This window comes from Eleutherodactylus coqui, chromosome 13 (genome assembly GCF_035609145.1).
Source record: "Eleutherodactylus coqui strain aEleCoq1 chromosome 13, aEleCoq1.hap1, whole genome shotgun sequence".
Classification (NCBI taxonomy): domain Eukaryota; kingdom Metazoa; phylum Chordata; class Amphibia; order Anura; family Eleutherodactylidae; genus Eleutherodactylus; species Eleutherodactylus coqui.
Genome location: NC_089849.1, coordinates 22940324 through 22962620, shown reverse-complemented (window position 1 = coordinate 22962620; position 22297 = coordinate 22940324). Strand labels below are relative to the sequence as shown.

At 44.3% G+C, this 22297-nt stretch overlaps 1 protein-coding gene across 1 annotated transcript in view; it reads right to left on the bottom strand.

Moving 5' to 3' along the window:
- Positions 1-1429: 1429 nt before the first annotated feature.
- LOC136587335 (translational activator of cytochrome c oxidase 1-like) overlaps positions 1430-22297 on the bottom strand; it is a 53107-nt gene continuing 32239 nt past the window's right edge. Inside the window, exons 5-6 of the mRNA XM_066585903.1 lie at positions 2864-3041; positions 1430-1826 (exon numbers count right to left, since the gene is read on the bottom strand). Of these exons, the coding sequence (XP_066442000.1) occupies positions 3009-3041 (33 nt within the window). The 3' untranslated portion in view covers positions 1430-1826; positions 2864-3008. The remainder of the gene's footprint in view (positions 1827-2863; positions 3042-22297) is intronic.

The following is a 22297-nucleotide window of genomic DNA, read 5'->3' as shown; positions in this document are numbered from 1 at the left end:
AAATGGTAATTGTGACAACTTCATGACAGAGAATTATGTTGGTTTGCCAGCCCCTTGTTTGCATTTATTGGCAGGTGTCAGTGTATACCCGTCACCTCCCTCCCTTATATTTTGACTCTCTCTGGTACCGATTCCAAGCAAACATCTCATATTGTATGGTGGAATAATGAAGACAAATTCTCTATAGATCTTTTGTATATTTATTATTAATGCATAAAAGATGTAATTATCAAGCAGTGAATAGAAAGGAGTAGATATTGGTGATTCCACTCTTCAGGCCTTGGCTTACTCTTCTGTTGCTTCTGGAAATCTAGGTCTAGATCACACAGAGGTGACGTTTTCCTGAGTTCCTTTAGGATGTTCTAACTGTAACACACCAGGTTCAGCCTTAGGCCTTAGTCAGACGGCGTTTTTGCGCGCGATATGCGCATGCGATTCGCGCATATATAGAACCAATGGTTCGCTATGGTATCGGTCACATGTCCGCTTTTTATGCGGATATGCGATAAATTATAGGACACGACGATTCGCAGATCGCGCCTACCTGCGTTTGGCGTCTTATGTGCGCACCAAAATCATTTTTTTCGACGGTCAGTCTAAGTTTCATGCGCATTTTGATGCGCACGGCGATTTTTCTCCGGTCAGACGGGCGTTTTGCTGCGACGATTAACGCGGCTAGGTGCAGATTTTTCCCGCGATTTTTCGACGCCGGTCACGCGATTTGCGCATGCGACATGCGATGCGCAAATCGCGCGGAAAAACGCCCGTCTGACTAAGGCCTCAGGGCGTACTGTTTGTTATGTCCGATGGGTGAAGGAGCTGCTTCCAATATCAGCAGCTTTGCTTTGTCATTGCTGATACGATATCCAGGAAAAGGTCTCATACCTGTGCATAGTTTATAGAAAATGACGCCAATAGCAAAATAGTCTACCCCACGTTGTTGTTCCTTCTCCTTCACCATTGCTGGAGCTGCGTATGCAGGTGTACCTCTACACCTGTATTTGGATTTCTTATATCCACCCAGTACTACAGCGATGCCAAAGCCTGTTATTCTTACATGGCCGTCTGCAGTCAGAAAAATATTCTCTGTCTTCAGGTCCCGATGTATAATGCCTTTCTTATGCAAGAACTCTGTGCCGCAGATCACTTCTGCTGTGATGAATTTTATTGTGTTGGTATCAAGAGCAAAGTTATTAAATATAAAATGATCAAGGTTTTCTCCATTGGCCGATTCCATCCCAAAATAGACCGTGTGGAAGGTGGAAAGACCATGAATAAGGTAAGGACTCTCATGGGATAGTTTTAGGATATGGCGCTCTATGTAATTGAACCTGGTCCATGTGAGATTCCCTTTGGCTGAAGCTTTAATAGCAACGCATTCCTTTCGGATGGGGTTCCTCCAAACAGATATCACTTGTGGTGGGTGTTTCATCATGGCTACTTTCGCTCTGGAAGGGTTTGATAGGTGTGTGGAGCTCCTCTGGTGTCTCCAGTTATAGAGCACAGTAATCAGATTTAGAGTCTCTACTGTCGCTCTGAGTGATCTTGGCAGTTCTGTAGAGATCTACTGGTGCCTCCAGTTCTAGAGAACAGTAATCAGATTTAGATTCACCGCTGTCGCTCTGAGTGATCTTGGCGGTTTTGTAGAGATCTACTGGTGCCTCCAGTTCTAGAGAACAGTAATCAAATTTAGAATCACCGCTGTCGCTCTGAGTGATCTTGGCGCTTCTGTAGAGCTCCTATGGTGTCTCCAGTTCTAGAGATCTAGAAGTTTTCTCTCTCTTCATTGGTGTTTATGATGTGACTTTCCTCCTTAGATAAAACATCTGTTTATAGGAAACAAAATAACACATTAAAATATAATGGCTACCTGCCATTGTGATGTCACCCTGTAAACTGCCATCGTGATGTCATCAACTATGGTGAATGCCGTCAGAAAGAAAATATACACATTGCTAGAATTGGACTTCTTTGTTCACCCCGTATCCAAGATACAAATTGAATAAAAAGTGATCAAAAAGTCCTGTCTATCCCAAAATGTTAATAATAGAGTTGAGTGAACATACTCTGTCAAGCTTGATGCTTGTTCGAGTATTAGCGTACTCGATGGTGCTCGTTACTCGAACGAGCATCAAATAGCTTTTGGCTCCTCGCCCCAGCTTTTGGCTCCTCCCCGCTGTGACATGCCTGTTTGGGTCCCTCCCTGCGGCATCACGCGTCATTCGAACATTTTTGGTCTGGCAGAAAGGGGAAGGGAGGGGAGAGAGAGAGAAGAAGAAACACGAACCAAGAAAAGATTTAAAAAAAACTCGGGACTCAGCGTCCCACATAATGCTTGAGTCTCCCATTATAGTCAATGAGGTTCGTTACTCGAGTAGAGCTCTCGGATTTTACGAAAAGCTCGACTCAAATAACGCGGACCCGAGCATTTGGGTGCTCACTCATCTCTAGTTAATAATAAAAACTGCAAGCTACCGCACAAAAAAAGGGCATCATGCAATATGATTGACAAAAAAATAAAAAAAGCTTTGGGGGTCAGGAGATGGCGGCAGAAAGCATGTTTTTGTAAACTTATTTCATTTCTTGTACAACATAAAAAAAGAAAAACTACAAAAAATTTGGTATCGTCGTAATCGCCATACTGACCCACAGAATAAAGATAACAAGTAATATTTACTGCACTGTGAACATCGTAAGTTCAAATCCCCAAAAATGGCACAATTGCATTTGTGTTCCTCCACCTCATTTGCATACTTGTATTTTCTCTCTCTGCAGTTTCCATTTTTCATTGCGCTTCTATATATTCAATAAACCCCAAAACTCATCCTTGGCGTTCCCTAAATAGGACACCTTGTTAACCCACCTTGTACACATCCTTCTCCTCCTCCTCGTCCTGCGTCTCCTGCACATCCTCAGCTCCGGCCTGTATCGCCAAGTCAATAGTCTGCTCTATTCGCAAGGGTTTGCCATCCTGATCTTGGGATTGGACGATAACTACCCCCTTTTTGTCAAAACAATGCAGCGCATCGGTGTGAGTTCCTCTGAAAACCATAAAGAGAAGAGGCGACATTGTTGCTTTAATGTGAAAACTCATAAACTAATCCTGACAGCCATAAGATAAAGTAAGATGGACCCGCCCAGCCATGTAAAAAGCCATTAAAGGTCCAAATTGTAACATCTTGGTACAACCCCTTTCCCGGACACTAAAATAACAGTGGGGCGACCTCTCTGCATACAGTGCGGGCGTCAGCTGTTTACTACAGCTGACACCCGCGGGCAATAGCCACGATCGGTCATTCCGCTGATATCGGCCATTAACCCTTTAAATGCCGCTGTCAATTGTGATCACGGTATTTAAAGCCCCCAAACGATGCTCAGGGGTCCCGTACGCCCCCCCCCCTCCCCGCCGTGAGATCGGGGGAGCCGTGCAGGTGTCATGGCTGCCGGGAAATCATTCCCGTGGTGTGGCTTAATAGGCTGCCTGTCAGAATGCAGTATGACGTAATGCTATAGCATTACATCATACTACAGGAGCGATCAAAGCATCGCATATTGCAGTCCCCCAGAGGAACTTAAAAGTTAAGTGAAAAAAAGATCAATTAAGTTTTTTCATTTATAAAAAAAAGTAATAAAAGTTTAAATCACCCCCCTTTGCCATATCTGTAAATAAAAAATCTAAATCATTAAATAAAAATACATATTTGGTATCACCGCGTCCGTAAAAGTTCGATCTATCAAAGTAGTGCATTATTTTTCCCACACGATGAACGTCGTCCGAAGCAAAAAAAACCCGCCAGAAATGCACTTTTTCAGTCACCCTGTTTCAGAAAAAACGCAATAAAAAACTATCAAAAAGTCTTATGTGTTCTAGTACTATCTGAAAATACAGGACATCCCGCAAAAAATGAGCCCACACTCAACTACGTCGACAGACAAATAAAAAGGTTATTGTGCGCACAAGATGACCGCAGAAAATAATTGAAAAAAATTAAATGTCTTTGAAAAAAAAAAAAGAGTAGTGCAGTAAAAAAAAAAAGCTATACAAGTTTGGTATCCTAGTAATCTTACCGAGCCATAGAATAAAGTTATCACGTCATTTTTGTTGCAGTTTGTGCGCCGAAGAAACAAGACGCACTAAAAAGATGACGGACAGTGTTTTTTTTTTTTTCATTTTTCTCCACTTAGAATTTTTTAAACGTTTTTCAGTACATTATAAGGTACATTAAATAGCACCATTGAAAAATACAACTCGTCCCGCAAAACACAAGCCCTCATAGAGCGACGTCGATGGATAAATAAAGGAGTTAGGATCTTTTTAAAGGGGTGAGGAAAAAACGAAAATGGAAAAAAAAGGGCCACGTCATGAAGGGGTTAAGAGTTACTTTTTCTTCCCTAGTGAGGTTTTTGCTGATTTTTTTCTTTTTATTATACATATTAGTGCGCTCTTGTAGGGTGTTTTTATAAAATCATTCTAGATGTGGACTCTTTTGACTCTACTGGATAAAATGTACTTATTGGTTCGAGTTCTGTTGTGATGGGTGTGTCTACATTAAATTCTATGGTGTTTTCAGTTTTAGTTTTATCATCATTAATGAAAAAATATCTATTTTGGGTGAGTTTTTTGACATAATTATTAAGATCCACAGATAAATCAAACATAGACGAACGTGTAGTTGGACAATACGAAAGTCCTTTAGATAGTAGATCTATTTCTCCTCGTTTCAGTTGTCTACTCGATATGTTGAATATCCCCATTTTTAATGCTTCTTCGTTTGTTACTTCCTCATTCGGATTGATGTTGTTCGTCTTTCATTCGCTGGCAGAGTGCTTCTTTTTACCTCCTCTCTTCCCTCTTTTTCGTTTATACTCTTTCTGATGATTGGTGTTTTTTTCAGTGGGGTTTGAAAAAAAATGACTGATTTTCGATCTGGTTACTGGGGGAGTAAATCTTTGTGTTGTGATTTTCTTTATCGGTATTGTATCTGCTTGTAATCTTTGTGGGGATCGTTCTTTGGGTTGAGCACCTAAAAAATAATTTATATTTTCCGTTGATTTGTTATGGATGCAGTTTCTTTTGTAGATTTTATTTTTTCTTATCCTTTTTCTTCTTTTTCTGATCTTTTATATTTTTTTATTTCTTCAAAGTTTGCGGGTGAATTTATTATTGGTAAGTTTAGAAATGAAGTTTCTATATTTTCTATTTCTATGGGGGAAGTATATGTGAGCGGAGGAAGTTGTGAGGGGACAATATAGTTTTGGACATTTCTTATGTTTGGTACTTCATCATCCTTTTCATTGTTTTTCTTAGGATTTTTTATATTAGTATCGTGTTTATTTGTTATTATTGCTGCATTTGTTCTTGTTTTTTCTTCTTGTGACATTTCTTTACTGCTTCTATTAAATACTCTGGTCTCCCCTGTCCAATATGTCATTTTCTTCTAAGTGGTTCTGTTCATGCTTTTCGTTCTCTTGTCTTAAATCTTCCCTTGATATTTTGCCCTTTTTAATCTTTTTATACTAGTAAGGAATAGAGATGAGCGAACGTACTCGGATAGGCACTACTCGTCCGAGTAATGTGCCTTATCCGAGTACCGCTGTACTCGTGCAGAAAGATTCGGGACGCTCCGCTGCTGACAGGTGAGTCGCAGCGGCGAGCGGGGCAGAGCGGCCGGGAGAGGAGAGAAAGATCTCCCCTCCGTTCCTCCCCGCTCTCCCCTGCAGCTCCGCGCTCCGCAGCGTGTCCCGAATCTTTCTGCACGAGTACAGCGGTACTCGGATAAGGCACATTACTCGGACGAGTAGTGCCTATCCGAGTACGTTCGCTCATCTCTAGTAAGGAAAATATTTGTGTTTATAATCATCATAATCCCTTTTTAATTTCCCAATCTGTTGAAAGATTTTGGGTAGTTCAATATAATTAGAGTCCTGCAATTTGATTGTCATATTATTTATCTCGGAACACGATATTCTGTTCATGATACATTGAGACATTAGTGTTTCCTTTTATCAATTAGTTTATCCAACATCACTGATGTGAACGTTTGTAGCATAGATTGCCATTCCCCTGAACATGTTTCATCAAGAGGAAAAGCCGATCTATGTGGGATTCTGAATCCTCTCGGAGTCAGTCGGTTGGTTGGACACATCATTTTCAGCATTAACCAATATGGAATGCCTCCAAAGATCACAATAGAGTCTTCTCAAATTTTTCTTTTTATATGCTGTTGCATCATATGTGTTTATCTCTTCTTTCGTAGGCCAAAAATCTCTCAATGACTTGGGAATATCTGAAGTACTGATCTCTTTCAGGTCACTTCTCTGTTGATCAATTGCACTGCAAATTCTCACTGGGATCCTTTCCCATTCTTGCTGTAATCTGTCCTGGTGTGCATGAGTCGACATATTCTAAAAATAATCTGATTCACCCAATATCCAGAAGACCGTAAATTCAAACATAAATATTAAATCAGAATGTGCCTCAGGCTATTTTACATATATCAATTATAGTGGAAGCGACTATGTAACTCCCCTGGTGCTCGAAGGGTTAACCCGTTTGCCTGTGAAAACCCTCTGGCACGTGTTGTTACATGTTGGCTTTAAGAAGTTTTGTTTTCGTCCACTATCTCCTTGGTAGAGGAGAGGTGTCCAGGGTATCAAAGCCAGTTCAGGATTATCTCTATATGCTATTTAAAACATACCCGCACCACATACATTGATACCCAACGGCTTTAACCCCTTAACGACCGCCCCATCGGGAAACTACGTCCTCAGTAAGTGGGCTTTAATCCTAGAGGACGTAGTTTTATGCATCCTCTTTGGATTGATGCCCACTTGCCTGAGGACGTGACAGCTCCAAGCTGTCGGTGCCCGCAGGTAGCCGACAGCATGGAGCTGTCATCCCAGGATGCAGGCAGTCACCCCCGGTATTGCGATCGGCGCTGTCCAATGGATAGCGCCGATCGCAAAAAAGTAAAGAAAAGTGCGTAAACAGTTAGGTATTCAGCTGCCCTGATGGATCGGATCCATCAGAGCAGCTGAAAATTCTTACCTGGCTTGTTGGCGGCGTCCCCCGGAGATCGGGTCCTCCCGGACCCGCCGGCGGTCTTCTGCGCATGCGCGCCAGACGATGACGTCAGGCGCATGCGCAGAAGCCCGGGAGCCCCGGCAAATTTGAAATCTCCTGGCTCCCAGCTCCTGAAGGTAGCCGGGAACGAGGAGGTGTTACCGGGGACCGCTGTGAGCGGTCCCTGGGCACGCGATCGCCGCTATCCATCGGATAGCGGCGATCGCGAAAAAGTTTTAAAAAAAGTCAGTTTCGCCTCCCCTCATAGATCGGATCCATGAGGGGAGGTGAAAATACTCACCTAAGTCCTCCCCAATGTCCCGGGACCCGAATCCCCATCTGCGCATGCGCGCCCGATGATTGACATCGGGCGCGTGCACAGACAGGCTCGAGCCCCGGGAAATTTAAAATCCCTCTGCTCTTGGCTGCCATGTGTAGCCAGGAACAGAGAGATTATACCGGGGACATGATCACTGTTATCCAATGGATGACAGTGATCATGTAAAGTAAAAAAAAAGTGTAAAAGTAAAAAAAAAAGTTTTAAAAAAGTTTTAAAAAGTTAAAAAATAGTTTAAAAAACTTTCGTTTCATCTCCCCCCACGGATCATATCCGTGAGGGAGGACGAAATGACGTACCTAAGGCCCGCGGATTTATCCGCGGACCTTACCCCAGCTTCTGCGCACGCGCCCGTCGCCAAAATGGCAGACGCATGCGCAAAAGCCGTGGATTGCCAGGATAATTAAAAATCTCCCTGCTCCTGGCTACAAAACTGAGCCGAGAGCCTGGAGATTTCACGGGGGGCCGCGGTGAGCGGTTCCTCGTCACGTGTTCGCCGTTATCCAATGGATAATGGCGATCACGTAAAAGTAAAAAAAGAGGTGAAGCTTCATCTCCCTTCACCAATGTGATCGGTGAGAGGAGATGAAACTTTTTACCAGAGGCCTCTATATTTCTGCACCCCGACGCGATCCTCCTCCGTGAACTTTCCCGGATCCTGCGCATGCGACCGCCGGCAAAACAGCGAACACATGCGCAGGAGTGGGGGAGCACAGGAAATTTAAAATCTCCTTGCTCCCAGCGACCAACGGTCGCCGAGAGTCTGGAGCAGTGACGGGTGGCCTCGTTGAGTGGTCCCCGATCACGTGATAAAAAGGTAGCAATCTACCTTAGGTCGGTCTCACATGACCGGATAGGAATTACGGATTCCGCATGCGTCTGATCCACGGTAATACGCAGATCAATCGCATTTGATTATACAATTCCGCTCACATTAGCAGGTCGGAAATGCGTAATCCACTCGCAGAAAAGAGAACGCAGCAGGTTCTATTTTACCGCGGATATCCGCAACATAGACCCCATTGTGCTCCATGGTCGCAGATATACCCGCAGCCCATATGCAACTACGTTGTATACGAGCTGCGGTTACCCGCGTCATCGCTAAGTGATGGTGCGGGAAATACAAACAACAAAAAAATATATATATACTGCGCATGACCGCCTGTGTGAGTAGGCAGTTATGTGCAGTACAATAGGCGGCCGTATGCAGGGACACAGCCGGGCTCACAGCTGGGATCCGCTGCGGGCTTCCGCAAGCGGATTCCACCTACGGCTGCGTGAGCCCGGCGTTATTCAGACCGCTACCTGTAATACGCAATTTACAAGAAGCCCCGGGAACGCTCGCCTTCCTGCAGTTCCAGGAGCAGCTTGTTGAGCACCTTCTGTGTGAGACCGCCGCACCTCATCAAGCTTACGGAGACTCACAGAGCGCCACTTTTTACACCCCATACCCACCACTGAGGTCAAGAAATGACCCCCAAAAAGCATCAGAGGAGGGGGGATACACGGTTTTATTGCCCCATGTACCCATCCCAACCAGCCTCCGTAATTACCCCTGTCTTCGGAAATACCACACAGTTCACATTATTACTTTTATCTAAGATTTGAGGAACGCTGAAAAGGGTGCGGAGTGTGTGTGTGTGTGTGTGTGTGTGGGGGAGGGGATACTTTTAGGAAGTCAATTTTTATTCCGTACAAATGAACAATGGGGCCTGGGATTTATTCAGTTGTGTCCTGCAATCCAACGGGTGTTCCCTGCATTACAGGCCTAACCATGTGTCCTATAAGTAGATTAGGGCCACAATGGGTATGTTTTTGAACACGGGACAAATGGGGGGATCCATTTGGGGGTGAACGTCTTCATTCCTATGTAAACTGTAGAAAAAAAACTGTTTTTAAATTGACAAAATTGCCAAAAAAATGAAAAACGTAATTTTTTCCTTCTGCTTTGCTTAGATTTATTCAAATACTGTGGGGTCAAAATACACAGTACACCCCTAGATGAATTCATTAAGGGGTCTAGTTTTTAAAATGGGGTCATTTGTGGGGGGTTCTCTATTGTTTTGGACGCTCAATGGCTCTACAAGTGGGCAATGGGGCCTGGAATTTATCCTGTTGTACCCTGAAATCAAATGGGTGCTCCTTCCATTATAGGCCTAGCCATGTGTCCTGTAAGTAGATTAGGGCCACAACAGGAATGTTTCTGAACACGGGACAAACAAGGGTATCCATTTTGGGGTGAAAGTCTTCATTCCTATGTGTGCTGTACAAAAAAACCTGTTTTTAAATTGATACAAATGCCAAAAAAATGAAAATTGTAATTTTTTTCCTACTGCTTTGCTTAGATTTATTCAAAAATTGTAGGGTAAAGATACACAGTACACCCCTAGATTAATTCGTTAAGGGGTCTAGTTTTCAAAATGGGGTCATTTGTGGGGGTTCTCTGTCATTTGGGCTGCTCAAGAGCTCTACAAGTGGGCAATGGGGCCTAAATCACCTTCATGCTAAATTTCTGTTCTGAAAGCCACCGACTACTTCTTTCATTTTGGGCCCCGTTGTGCATCCTGACAAAAGATTAGGGCCACAATGGGTATGTCTCTGTACATGGGACAAACAGGGGTATCCATTTTGGGGTGCAAGTCTTCATTCATGTGTGTGCTGTACCAAAAAAGCAGTTTTTAAAACGACAGAATTGCCAAAAAAACGAAAATCACATTTTTTTTCCTTTTGCTTTGCTTGAATTCATTCAAAAACTGTGGGGTCAAAATGGGCAGTACACCCCTAGATAAATTCGTTAAGGGGTCTAGTTTTCAAAATGGGGTCACTTGTGGGGGTTCTCTTTGGTTTTGGCCACTCAAGAGCTCTACAAAAGTGCTATGGGGCCTAAAACGCCTTCAAGCAAAATTTATGTTCTGAAAGCCACCGACTACTCCTTTCATTTTGGGTCTCATTGTGCATCCAGACATAAGATTAGGGCCACAATGGGTATGTTTCTGAACACGGGAGAAACGGGGGTATCCATTTGGGGGTGTAAATCCTCATTTTCATGGGCAATATAGGAAAAAAATATGTCTTTAAAATGACATATTTGCAAAACTATGAAATTTTATTTTTTCTCCTCTAAATTGAATTAATTCCTGAAAAAAACTGGTAGGGTCAAAATACTCCTGACACCCCTCAGTGAATACATTAAGGGGTGTAGTTTTTAAAATGGGGTCATTTGGGGGGGTATCTATTATTCTGACACTCATGAGCCTTTGCAAACTTGGCTTGGTGCAGGAAAACAAAGTGTTCCCTTAAAATGCTGAAAAGTAATGTTAAATTTCTACGTCCTATAAATGGTTAAAAAAAACAAAAGTTTTTCAAGTGTGCATTCAGAATAAAGTAAACAGATGGAAATATATATCTTATCAAAAATTTGTACAGCATGTTTGGACATATTTGAGATATTACTAGAGATGAGCGAACGTACTTGTTACGAGTACTTACGCACCCGAGCACCGCCATTTTCGAGTACAGCAGTACTCGCGCGTAAAGATTCGGGGGGCGCCGTGGCGGCACGGGGGGTAGCAGTGGGGAGTGGGGGGGAGAGAGAGAGGGCTCCCCCCTGTTCCCCGCTGCTCCCCCCCGCACCGCCGCGCCTCTCCCGGCCCCCGGCGCCCCCCGAATCTTTACGCCCGAGTACTGAAGTACTCGAAAATGGCGGTACTCGGGTGCGTAAGTACTCATTACGAGTACGTTCGCTCATCTCTAGATATTACAGTTGAAAATTTGAAAAAATGACAATTTTTTCAAAATTTTTCCAATATTGGTACTTTTAATAAATATACACAAATTATATCGGTCTCTTTTTACAACCAAAATGAAGTACAACATGTGGCGAAAAAACAATGTCAGAATAACTTGGATATGTAAAGCCTTTACGGAGTTATGCTACGTTGAACGACACATGTCAGATTTCCAAAATTTGGCTCAGTCACTAAGGCGCAAACAGGCTTCGTCACTAAGGGGTTAATGAAGTTTTAGAAAAAATGTCAGAAGAATGTTTTCTGTCTTCAGGTCCCGATGTATAATGCCTTTCTTATGCAGGAACTCTGTGCCGCAGATCACTTCTGCTGTGATGAATTTTATTGTGGTGGTATCAAGAGCAAAGTTATTAAATATAAAATGATCAAGGTTTTCTCCATTGGCCGATTCCATCACAAAATAGACACAGCTTAGTGTGTGGAAGGCGGCCAGGCCGTGAATGAGGTAAGGACTCTAATGGGATAGTTTTAGGATATGGTGCTCTATGTGATTGGACCTGGTCCATGTGAGATTCCTTTTGGCTGAAGCTTTAATGGCAACTCCTTTAAAAGGTCTCGTACCTGTGCATAGTTTATACAGAATGACGCTAATAGCAAAATAATCAACTCATTGTCCGTGTTCCTTGCCCCTCAGCATTTCTGGGGCCCTATATCCAGGTATACCTCTACACCTAAATTTGGTCTTCTTATACCCACCCACTCTCCCGGACTCCAGCAGCGGTGCTCGTCCCATTCCCCCAGACTCCAGTAGCGGTGCTCAGCCACCTCTTGCTCCAGCATCGGTGCTCGGCCCCCAGGCTCCAGCATCGGTGCTCGGCCCCCAAGCTCCAGCATCGGTGCTCGGCCCCCAGGCTCCAGCATCGGTGCTCGGCCCCCAGGCTCCAATCTCAGCAATCGATCGCTGAACTCTGTTATTGGCTACAGCTTCTGTGACATCCTGTAAACCATGATGAGACTGCAGCTATAAACAGAGACTGGTGAGGGGGAAATCGAGTACCGGTGGAGAAAGAGATTTAGTTTTTATAGAAACCAATTTTGGGTAGATATAGTGTATTGAATAACTTTTATTAAATTTCTTTACTGGAGTTAAAAAAAACAAAACATTTTTCACCATATTTTATGTCAGTAATTTTTACGGTGTTTACCATATGTTGTAAACACTTGGTTACCTTTAGGCCTCGTGACCACGGGCGTTTTTTCAATGCATATTGTGTGTGGAATGCATGGCTGTGTGATACTCTGTGAATGGATTCAATGTAAGTGAGTGGACTTTCATTGATCCAGTCGCATGAGTGTGTAAACACTGCGTGTAGATACATGCGAGAAATAGATCGCAGCATGCTCTATTTCTTATCATACCACACAGTGTGAGCCCTGCAGTTTCACTTTTCCCCGTCACCCCCCTCCCCTTTCAGTTAGACAGTCCAGTGGAAAAAAAGTGAGGGGGAGGAATGTGTGTTGAACTTCTAATGTAATAATTCTCGCAGCAGTACTCGTTTACGTTATTGGATTTAAAAAACTTATAATGAAGTGAATTACTGACTTTATTATAACTTTATGCAAATAGGAAGGTTAATTAAAAATCTGGAGAAAGGGGATTGTCAAGTTTTGGTGAGTTTTTTGACTGAGCATAATCCAACATGATATAGCAAACGCATAGCGTTCTGATGTCGACCCGAACTGAAATGCTAATAGTGACAAAGGACTGTTAAAAAAAAAAAATGAAAAAGATGGCCTGCAGCAATCCAGTCAAGACAGCCCAACCCTCGTATAACGCACAAAACAACCCACCTGTTTCATATGTATAGAAGCGGGGGCCCCAACACCGCCCCCTTGCTGGAGACCAATGCAGAAGGTGCAGGAAGCATGGTCACTGGAGTGGACACTGCCCCCTTACTTCCTCTGATCATACAGGAAGAGAAGGAGAAAGGGGCCTGGCCCAAAATGGCTGCTACCAGAGATGAGCACATGGCAGAGCCACTCAGGTCTGCCTTCACAACCTCCATCTTGTTTTTCTCCTATTGTTCTGCTGTATGAAGATAATGAATGAGGATGACCAGGTTCCTATCTGCTGGGCCCCCAGGAAGCTATGGTCAGAGTAAATGTATGGGGTCTTTTTGTGAACTTTATGGTTGATACCGAAGCTGAATATTCAGTTATAACTTAAAGAAGTCACTTATCAATTCCTGTATCCACCGGACTGTCCAATATCAAAATTGGAACAGGATATGATGAGAAAACTATAGGCCCAAGTGTCCTTTGGACTAGAAGGACAGATGCCTTTACAACTTGAAAAAAATGTTCCAACTCCCACCCACATCCTCTCACCACTCACAGTGCCTCAGGAGGAGGAATGGAGATTGTTTGCTGTCTTCATGAGCCAGATCACTCAAGTCCCACCCTGGACCTAGTAATGAAGCTGCTAGGAGTGGAGTATGGGCGGAAGATGATCCACCAGGACTAGCTCAGAATTGTATGACAGCTTCTAGCTACTGCTTCTACAGTGATCTCTGATGCTACTGATCTCCAGTTTGCCGTAGCTATTTGCAACTTATGTACCGTCCAGGTTCTTTGTTACCTACTCTCACCCTCGATCTCTGTTCCTGCTTGGTATGACCTGTTCTGATGTTAGGGTTGAGACAGGGTTAGTCAGCGCCCAGGTTCCAGCTCAGGGCCGTTCTTGTCAGGACGATGACCCTGCTCTATGTTAGGCAGGGATTTCATATTCCTCAGCAGTGCAGGGTTAGCTTAGTCCTAGTTTTCACCTCATATCAAGCTACACGCTGAGGAGTGAGTATCTGGTCTCTGGGTCAGCTGTCAGTTCCACCAAGTGGTTTTCCTGGCTAGAGGGATGACACAGTGGTTCCACACCTGAATACATAACAAGAATATACCTCCAGTCTCAGTGCAGCTGAAGCCAGGGGCACAACCAGTGTCCATCAAGCAATACTACCATCTGTGGCCTGCCAGGGCATCACACTGCATCTGGAAACGTTTCTGAAGTATTGTATTCTGAGAGATGCCAATTACCCTGGAACTCCCCTCTCTGGCCTGTAAGAAACCTAGAAGAACAAAGTATCTCCCAGTCCAGGATCTCAAATCAGTGATTCAAGCTGTGGTTACTTTGCATCAAACAGTGTCTAGCTGGCCGTACACACTGGTTGGACTGATACCTGGAGAAGCTACTCACTTTACTGTGCTGAATTTGAAAGATGCTTTATTCACCATCAGGCTGACAAAGGACAGTCAGCTTATCTTTGCCTTCCAATGGGAAGACCCAGAACTGAAACCCCTGACTATAACTGCTGGGAGGTGATGGATGAAGTCTTCAACAGCCATCCTGATCTACGGGACACACTGCTTGAAGCTCCTGATGTTGTTGAATAGAACACAGCTGGTAGCATCTTCATTGATGAAGGCATATGCTATGTTGAATATTCAGTGGTCACCCTACAGACTACTACAAAAGCAGAACTGCTGCCCAAAGGAACTTCCACTCAAAAGCCAGAACTTATTTTACTTATCAGAGCACTACGGCTGGCAGCTGGGGTTAAAGTCAATATCTTCACTGAGTCAAAGTATGCTTTCCTCACGCTCCATGTTCATGGGGCCCTAAAAAAAAGAAAAGAGTCCAATCCCTTCAGCGGGTCAAGAAGTGAAGCATGCTTCTTTCATTACAGAACTGTAAGAAGAGGTGTGGGTCATTCACTGCAAAGAAAAACAGAAGGGAGACTAACTTGTTGCACAGGGAAAAAGAGAGGCAGATGCTGATGCCAAGCGAGCTGCCACTCTCCAAAACGCCAAAAAGTTCTGTCAAAGCTGTGGAGAATATATATATATATATATCCTTATGTCTATCCAAGGTGAAATGTCTATTTCACTATCTGAGCCAGAAGAACAGAATGGAATGTGCTGGCACCTCTTATACTGCTAACTGTTATTAGAATATGCAGCTTGATAGAAACACACTCTCATAACCTCAGGGCACACTTCTTACCCGCACATAGTCCTCAGGCGACATTTGACGATACATTGCTCATTCCCGCCCCTACCCCCTCCATCGAACTCAGAAAGATGGCGCTGGCTCTTTATCTGAAAACATGTGATGTCGGACGTCCATGACGACAGCAATTCACACAGAACCAGATGCAAAAAGACCATATTTGGACCATCCAATCCCATGCTTTGATTCCCGACCACGTATCGCTTCCTGCTCCCCATAAAGGGCATTTAACTCATCATGCTATATAAGATGCTATACGCCTACTAATAAACAGAGTTAGGAAGAGTTTCTACAGTGACAGTCTTGTCTCCGTGTGATCTCTTCCATTGTGCGCACAAACTCTAAACATAAATCCGGAAGGGTGCAAACATTCCTATTGATTACACCGTGGACCCCAAAATAAATGCACGACATTTGGTGCCCAACTGGGGCCGTGGTCGATTTGGATCCAGAGGGACCAGACTTTGAAGGACGTGGGCGCACGGGACAATCCTAGCAGAACTGGTGGGCTCAACCAAAAACTCTGAACGCGGTGAGATAAATTATCTATACCTGTGTGGCCAGTTCAAGGCTTGTCTGTGCGTCCGTGCCCGATCCGGTCAGTCCAGACCTTATGTCTCGACCACGCTATACAGAACCTGTCATATTTTAAAAGGAATGGTTTGCATACCTGTTGTTTTGAGAGTACGGGTTAATCAGCAGAGTCAACAGACTGGTCACGGGAGGGTAAAATTTATTGAATTTGTCTTGGTAGACTCTTCTCCGGGGAGGAACAGGTGGTTTCTCTGGGGAGATAGAGGGTGCTGCCAGACAGTGTGTCCAAACAGACTCTTCTCCGGGGAGAGACCAATAGTTTCTCTGGGAAGATAGAGGGTGCTGACGGACGGTGTTAGGGTTGAAATGAGTCAACCTGTTAACTCCCAGCAGGGCAGTGAGACAACCCCAATTATACCAGTGCTCAGTCTATGTGTTTATGTGTATGTATGTCCTGCTCAAACTGTAAGAAGGAATGGTTGTTGGCAATAAGTATGCATTGGTTGGGTTATAGCCAAGATTGATGCACAGTACACAGTGGCTCATTGTGGGATTGGCCCACTAGTAGAGGACTGTCCTCAGATCAAAGTATATAGGTTAAATGTGCATTATTGGAGAGAGGATCAATACGTGATTGTGTCACCTATAGATATATAAGAAAAGGTATATAATACTAGGTAGATAGATATAGATGTGTGTGTGTGTGTGTGTATATATATATATATATATATATATATATATATATACACACACACACAAATGGTTAGCTGAGCTCGCTTTTAGTGGGAGAAAGATTGTTTACTTGAAGATGCAGAGCCCCCCCTTGTTTCTGTCTTCTTCTCCTCCAAGGCCAAGAGATAAGAGCGGAATGTGATACTAACCTAGGGAAGTAGCTTAGTTTGCTTTAATGGGATAGAAGCTTGTAATGAATCTAATGAATTATACTGTCTTAGAAGGCAGGAAAGATAGGAATTTTAAGGTACATTCTTGCTGGGTTCTGAGGTCACAAATAGACACGTCTTGGTCTCTTTTATACAGGTCTAAGAAAGTTATACCCCACTCACATCCTGTGGGGAATTTTAAGAATACAGGGTTTGAAAATGCACAACATGTTGCGCTGTCAGGAGGTCCCAACTAGAGATGAGCGAATCTACTCATTTCGAGTAATTACTCGATCGAGCACCGCGATTTTCGAGTACTTCAGTACTCGGGTGAAAAGATTCGGGGGGCGCCGGGGGGCAGGGGTGGCGTGGCGGAGCGGGGGGTAGCAGCGTGGAAGAGGGGGAGCCCTCTCTCTCTCCCTCTCCCCCTCACTCCCCGCTGCAACCCCCACTCACCCACGGCGCCCCCCGAATCTTTTCATCCAAGTACTGAAGTACTCGAAAATCGCGGTGCTCGGGCGAAAAAGGGGCGTGGCCGAGTAGGTTCCCTTATCTCTAGTCCCAACATTTGTATTATTTATGAGTTTAAATGCAGGGAATAGGTAAACTAAAACAACTTTTGTTCAGTCTGTGTTTCATATTCGCAGAGAGATAACAGTTATTTTGCAAAGGTAGGGGCTAAAAGATTGCCGCGCATTCTAAAATACGTCAGCGTTTAATATAGCATATAATAACTTCAGTAAATAAGAGAGATAGAATATCTCAGTCACTCAGCAAACTTTTTCACACAAGTTGTCAAAAATAGCACTCATTCACAATCTCATCTCAATAGAATCATGTACTTTATAACATTATAGCACTCACCTCAATGTTTTTCAACTGATGTCACACTTTCTTCTGTATATCTGTATGTACTGGTACACCTTCAAATGGGGGGGGGGGGTTTGCGGGGCAAACTTGACCACATGGATGGATGAGAGTTAATGACCCGTGTTCAGGCTGTGATGAATGTAAAATGTGTGATGCAGATATTGACTGGGTATTAAAACCTTCTCCCCCCATCCCCCTCTCCGTAAGACTTTACTTGTTTGAGATGTGGCTGGGCAGACTGTAAAGTTTAAATGAAAGTATGAAGAAAGACGCAAACGAGCAGTATCGAAGGGGTGGAGCTAGATGATGTAAAAATACATAATGGGTCATCCCTCTCTTGTCCACAAAGGAGGCGGTGAGAATCTTGGGCAGCCAGTAAAAGTTTTTTTTTTTATTCTCAAATTTGATGAAACATTGCAGGCAGGATCAGATTAATAATGGATTTATTTGCTTAAAGGATATCATATATCCAATATGGATAGATGTTTGTAGATTATTCTGCCCAGTTGTATATCATGTCTCTGTTATTGGTGCTGACATCTTACAAGCCTTATCTGCATCCATCAAATTTTTACCGGATGGATCGGTAAGGCCTCATGTCCACGGGGAAAATCGGGCCCGCTACGGATTCTACATGTAGAATCTGCAGCGGGTCCCTCCTGCCCCGCGGACATGAGCGCTGAAAATACAAATAAATGAGAATAAACTTACCTCCGATCCGCTCCGTTTCTTCTCTTCGCGGCGGCGTCATCTTCTCTCGTCGCGGCCGGATCTTCATTCTTCGGCTCGGCGGATGTGCACGATGACGTCGGTGACGTGCCCCGCGCATGCGCCGGGCCGAAGCAAAATGATCCGGCCGCGGCTGAGAGAGGATGGCGCGGCGCCGAAGAGAAGAACCGGAGCGGGTAAGTAAAATGTGATTTTTGTGTCCCGCGGATCCGGACGGCTTCCATAGGCTTCAATAGAAGCCCGCGGGAGCCGTCCCCGCGGGAGACCCGCATGAAAATGGAGCATGGTCCGGATTTTTTCATGCTCCATTTTTTTTTAAATCACTTTTATTGACGATCCGCGGGTATTTATCTACCCGCGGGTGGTCAATGCATCCCTATGGGGTGCGGATCCGCGCGCGGGAGAAGAGTTAAAATCCGCTGCGGATTTTAATTCTTCTTTTCCCCGTGGACATGAGCCCTAAGGGTTGAGACCTCAGGTGCCAGTTCAGAAGAGTTTTGGAAACTAACTGCTCTCTTGGTGGATCCGGCTCATGTGTTTGCCCTGACTGCCGCTGCAGAAACTCAGTTTTCCGCAGGTCCTGACAAATTGTTGGCCACCTCCAAGACAGGCATAGGGAAATTGAATGTATCCCCTATGATGATGTCTTTGAAACCAAGATACACAGCCCTGGGTCAAACAGTATCCTTTTAGTTTCCCACAAGAGATGTTGGAGATTTGTGGGAGACTTGGTTCCAATGAGGTTTAACGTGAGATATGTCCTCCAGCAAACACCTTTCTTTTCCAGTCAAGAAAAGACACAAAGAGGTGTCCATGTGGATACCTACCTCATGGTCCATGACTTCTGCGAGGGGAATAAGGTTACGGTTCTGGACTACCCCCTAATGGTCCTCACCCCTCATGATATCCAGAGCATATGCACACAAGTGCAACCCAAGCACTTAATCTCTGGTCGGTCAGATCCAGGCCTCTTCATGCCTCATAGCATCTTTTTCCAATGTTGTACTACTTTGAACCCGCCTACTACACACCTGTCACAAACAGCTGTGGCCACTAGTCACTGGTCTGCACCAGGATTTAGCGTCAGGGCAGCCACACACACACAGGGCTGCCTGATTTGTGCACAGAACAACGTGGGCAAGTCTGTATAAGCTCCCATGCACCCCTCATCCTGACTACCCATTCCAGTGTCTTCAAGTAGACTACTTCCAACTGCCAAGGGTGGGCAGGTACAAGTTCGGTCTGATCTGCCTAGACCTGTTCTCAGGGTAGCCAGTCTGACATACCCGCTCACAAACGCCACCAACAAAAACTGACTTCTGAGGTGGAATACAGGTACAGAGTACCAGAGACAACTGAGAGTGACTGAGGGACTCCCTCCATGGGAGAAGTGATGCAGAAAGTAATGAAAGTGTTGGGGATAGAACTGGCCTTTTATGCTCCGTACCATCCACAAAGCAGTGGTAGTGTTACGCCTGTCTGCTCATAGTTAGCCTTGCCAGCACACCTTGTTCTGTCCCTAGATTCATTGCAAGCTTGTTCTGTCCCGACGAGCCAGGGTTAACATCTCCTGTGCCTTCCAGTCAGGTTAATTACCCTGCTAGGTGTCTGAGATGTGTGCTGGTGATTGACAGGTCTATTCACCTATCGGCTCCTCCTGCCTCCCTATAAGATCCAGCTCATGCTGCTTGGGAGTTGCCGAATATTGTTCTGATTTTCCTGTCCGCTAGCCCTTGCTTTCATGTTCTGATTCTCCTGTCCGTTTGGACCTTGCTATTGTCTGCTTAACTTTCTGTTATCTGCCAGGCCTGTCCGTTAGACCTTGTTTTAATTTTCAGTTTTCAGGGTCTGCTGAGTTTTCCAGATACTCTGACCTGCTGATAATCTGGCCCTGGTACTTTGTGCCATTCCCTCAGTCTTCTAGCCTGTCTGCCTCGTTTGATGTCCTGCTTCTGTCAGCTTGTCTGCTAGACCTCGCTGTTATCAGCCAGGCCTTACCATCTGCCTCTGTTCTGTTTGTATTGTTTCATGTTGATTCTTGTCATCTGCCTTTCCTGACGGTGCTAGTGGGTAGTTGTCTCTTGCATAGGTACTGCGGTCCCTGCCTATCCCCCCCCCCCTCAGTAAGAGTAGGGTCAGAGTTGGCGGCCTGGAGCATGGTGAAGAGCGGTACAATAATGAGTGTCTGCAGGCAGCAGTGAAGCATGGTGAAGAGCGGTACAATAATGAGTGTCTGCAGGCAGCAGTGAAGCATGGTGAAGAGCGGTACAATAATGAGTGTCTGCAGGCAGCAGTGAAGCATGGTGGAGAGCAGTACAATAATGAGTGTCTGCAGGCAGCAGTGAAGCATTGTGAAGAGCGGTACAATAATGAGTGTCTGCAGGCAGCAGTGAAGCATGGTGGAGAGCGGTACAATAATGAGTGTCTGCAGGCAGCAGTGAAGCATGATAAAGAGCGGTACAATAATGAGTGTCTGCAGGCAGCAGTGAAGCATGGTGAAGAGCGGTACAATAATGGGTGTCTCCACTCTAAAATCTGTTCGTTGTGGCTCCTGTGAATGTTGTTGAGCACAAGCATTAAGAAGCTAGCAACATTTCTTGCCCTCATCCTCCTTTCATTATATGAGGGGATTATGAGTCTTTTTATTACCCTTTGATTATATATATATACACCTGCATTTAGAAGGTGGGTTTATATGCCACTGGTTTTGTGTTTGTCTGTTTAGGCACGCTGGTTTCCAAATATCGTGCCTTTCATTGTGTGTCTCTCATACAGCCCTAGTTTTCAAAGTCTTAATAAAATTTAGTTTTAATTAGTTAAGGCCTTTATACACTACTACTGGACTATTTCTGCCCCCGTGAATGCGTGTATGGAAGTACTTGGATGAGAATGGAGTAATAAACCAGAGCGAGCATGGGTTTATAACAAACAAGTCATGCCAGACTAATCTAATTTTCTTCTATGACAGAATCACCAACTGGCTTGATCAGGGAAGTGCGTTAGATATAGTATGTTTTGACTTTAGTAAAGCATTTGACAAAGTATCTGATACCATCTTTATTGAAAAAATAGACAAGGGATTGAAAAGGCAACTGTTAGGTGGATTCACAACTGGCTGAGTGATCGTACTCAAAGAGTGGTCATAATCCCAGTGGAAAAATGTCTCAAGTGGAGTACCCAGTTTTGTTCAACATTTTTATAAATGATCTGGAGGAGGGAATTGATAGGAAGCTGATCAAATTTGCCAATGACACAAAGCTAGGAGACACAGCTAGGACTAGAGCAGTGAGAGAGGATTCAAAAAGATCTAGACAAACTTGAACAGAGGGCTGCAAGCAATAGAATGGTATTTAAAGGCTGATTAAAACACAACGATTCCTTCCCCCAAAAATCGCTCAAAGCCATATTTGAGCAAAAATCGTTGTCTATCTGCACTGACATCGTGCAGTTTTCGTTAACCAGTCGCTGTATACCAGATAACAGCTGGATGCAGAAGACAAGCGCCCCTGCTTGTCTTCTGCATACCCCACTCGGACCGCAAAGTGATTGCTCAACGTTTGAGCGATCACCTTGCCCTGTAAATGAACACAACGATTATCGCTCAAAAGACATCTTTTGAGCGAAAATCATCGTGTCAAAACCAGGCTTAACAGGACGAAATGCAAAGTTCTACATTTGGCAAGAAAAATTAAAGAAGCATATACAGAACGAGAGGAATTGGGCTAAGCAGCACACATGTGAAAAAGACTTGGGTATACTAATAGATCACAGACTGAACTTGAGTCAATAGTGTGATGCAGCAGCAAAAAGCAAACACAATTCTGGGATGTGTTAAGAGAAGCATAGAGTCTAGATCACATGAGGTAACTATCCCCCTTTACTACTCTTTGCTCAGACCTCATCTGGAGTACTGTGCCCAGTTCTGGGCACCCCAATTTAACAAACTGGAGCAAATTCAGAGAAGAGCTATCAGGATAGTAAGCGGTCTGTAAACCATGTCCTATGAGGAACGGTCAAAGGATCTGGGAATGTTTAACTTACAAAAAAAGAAGGCTGAGAGGAGACAATAGCCGT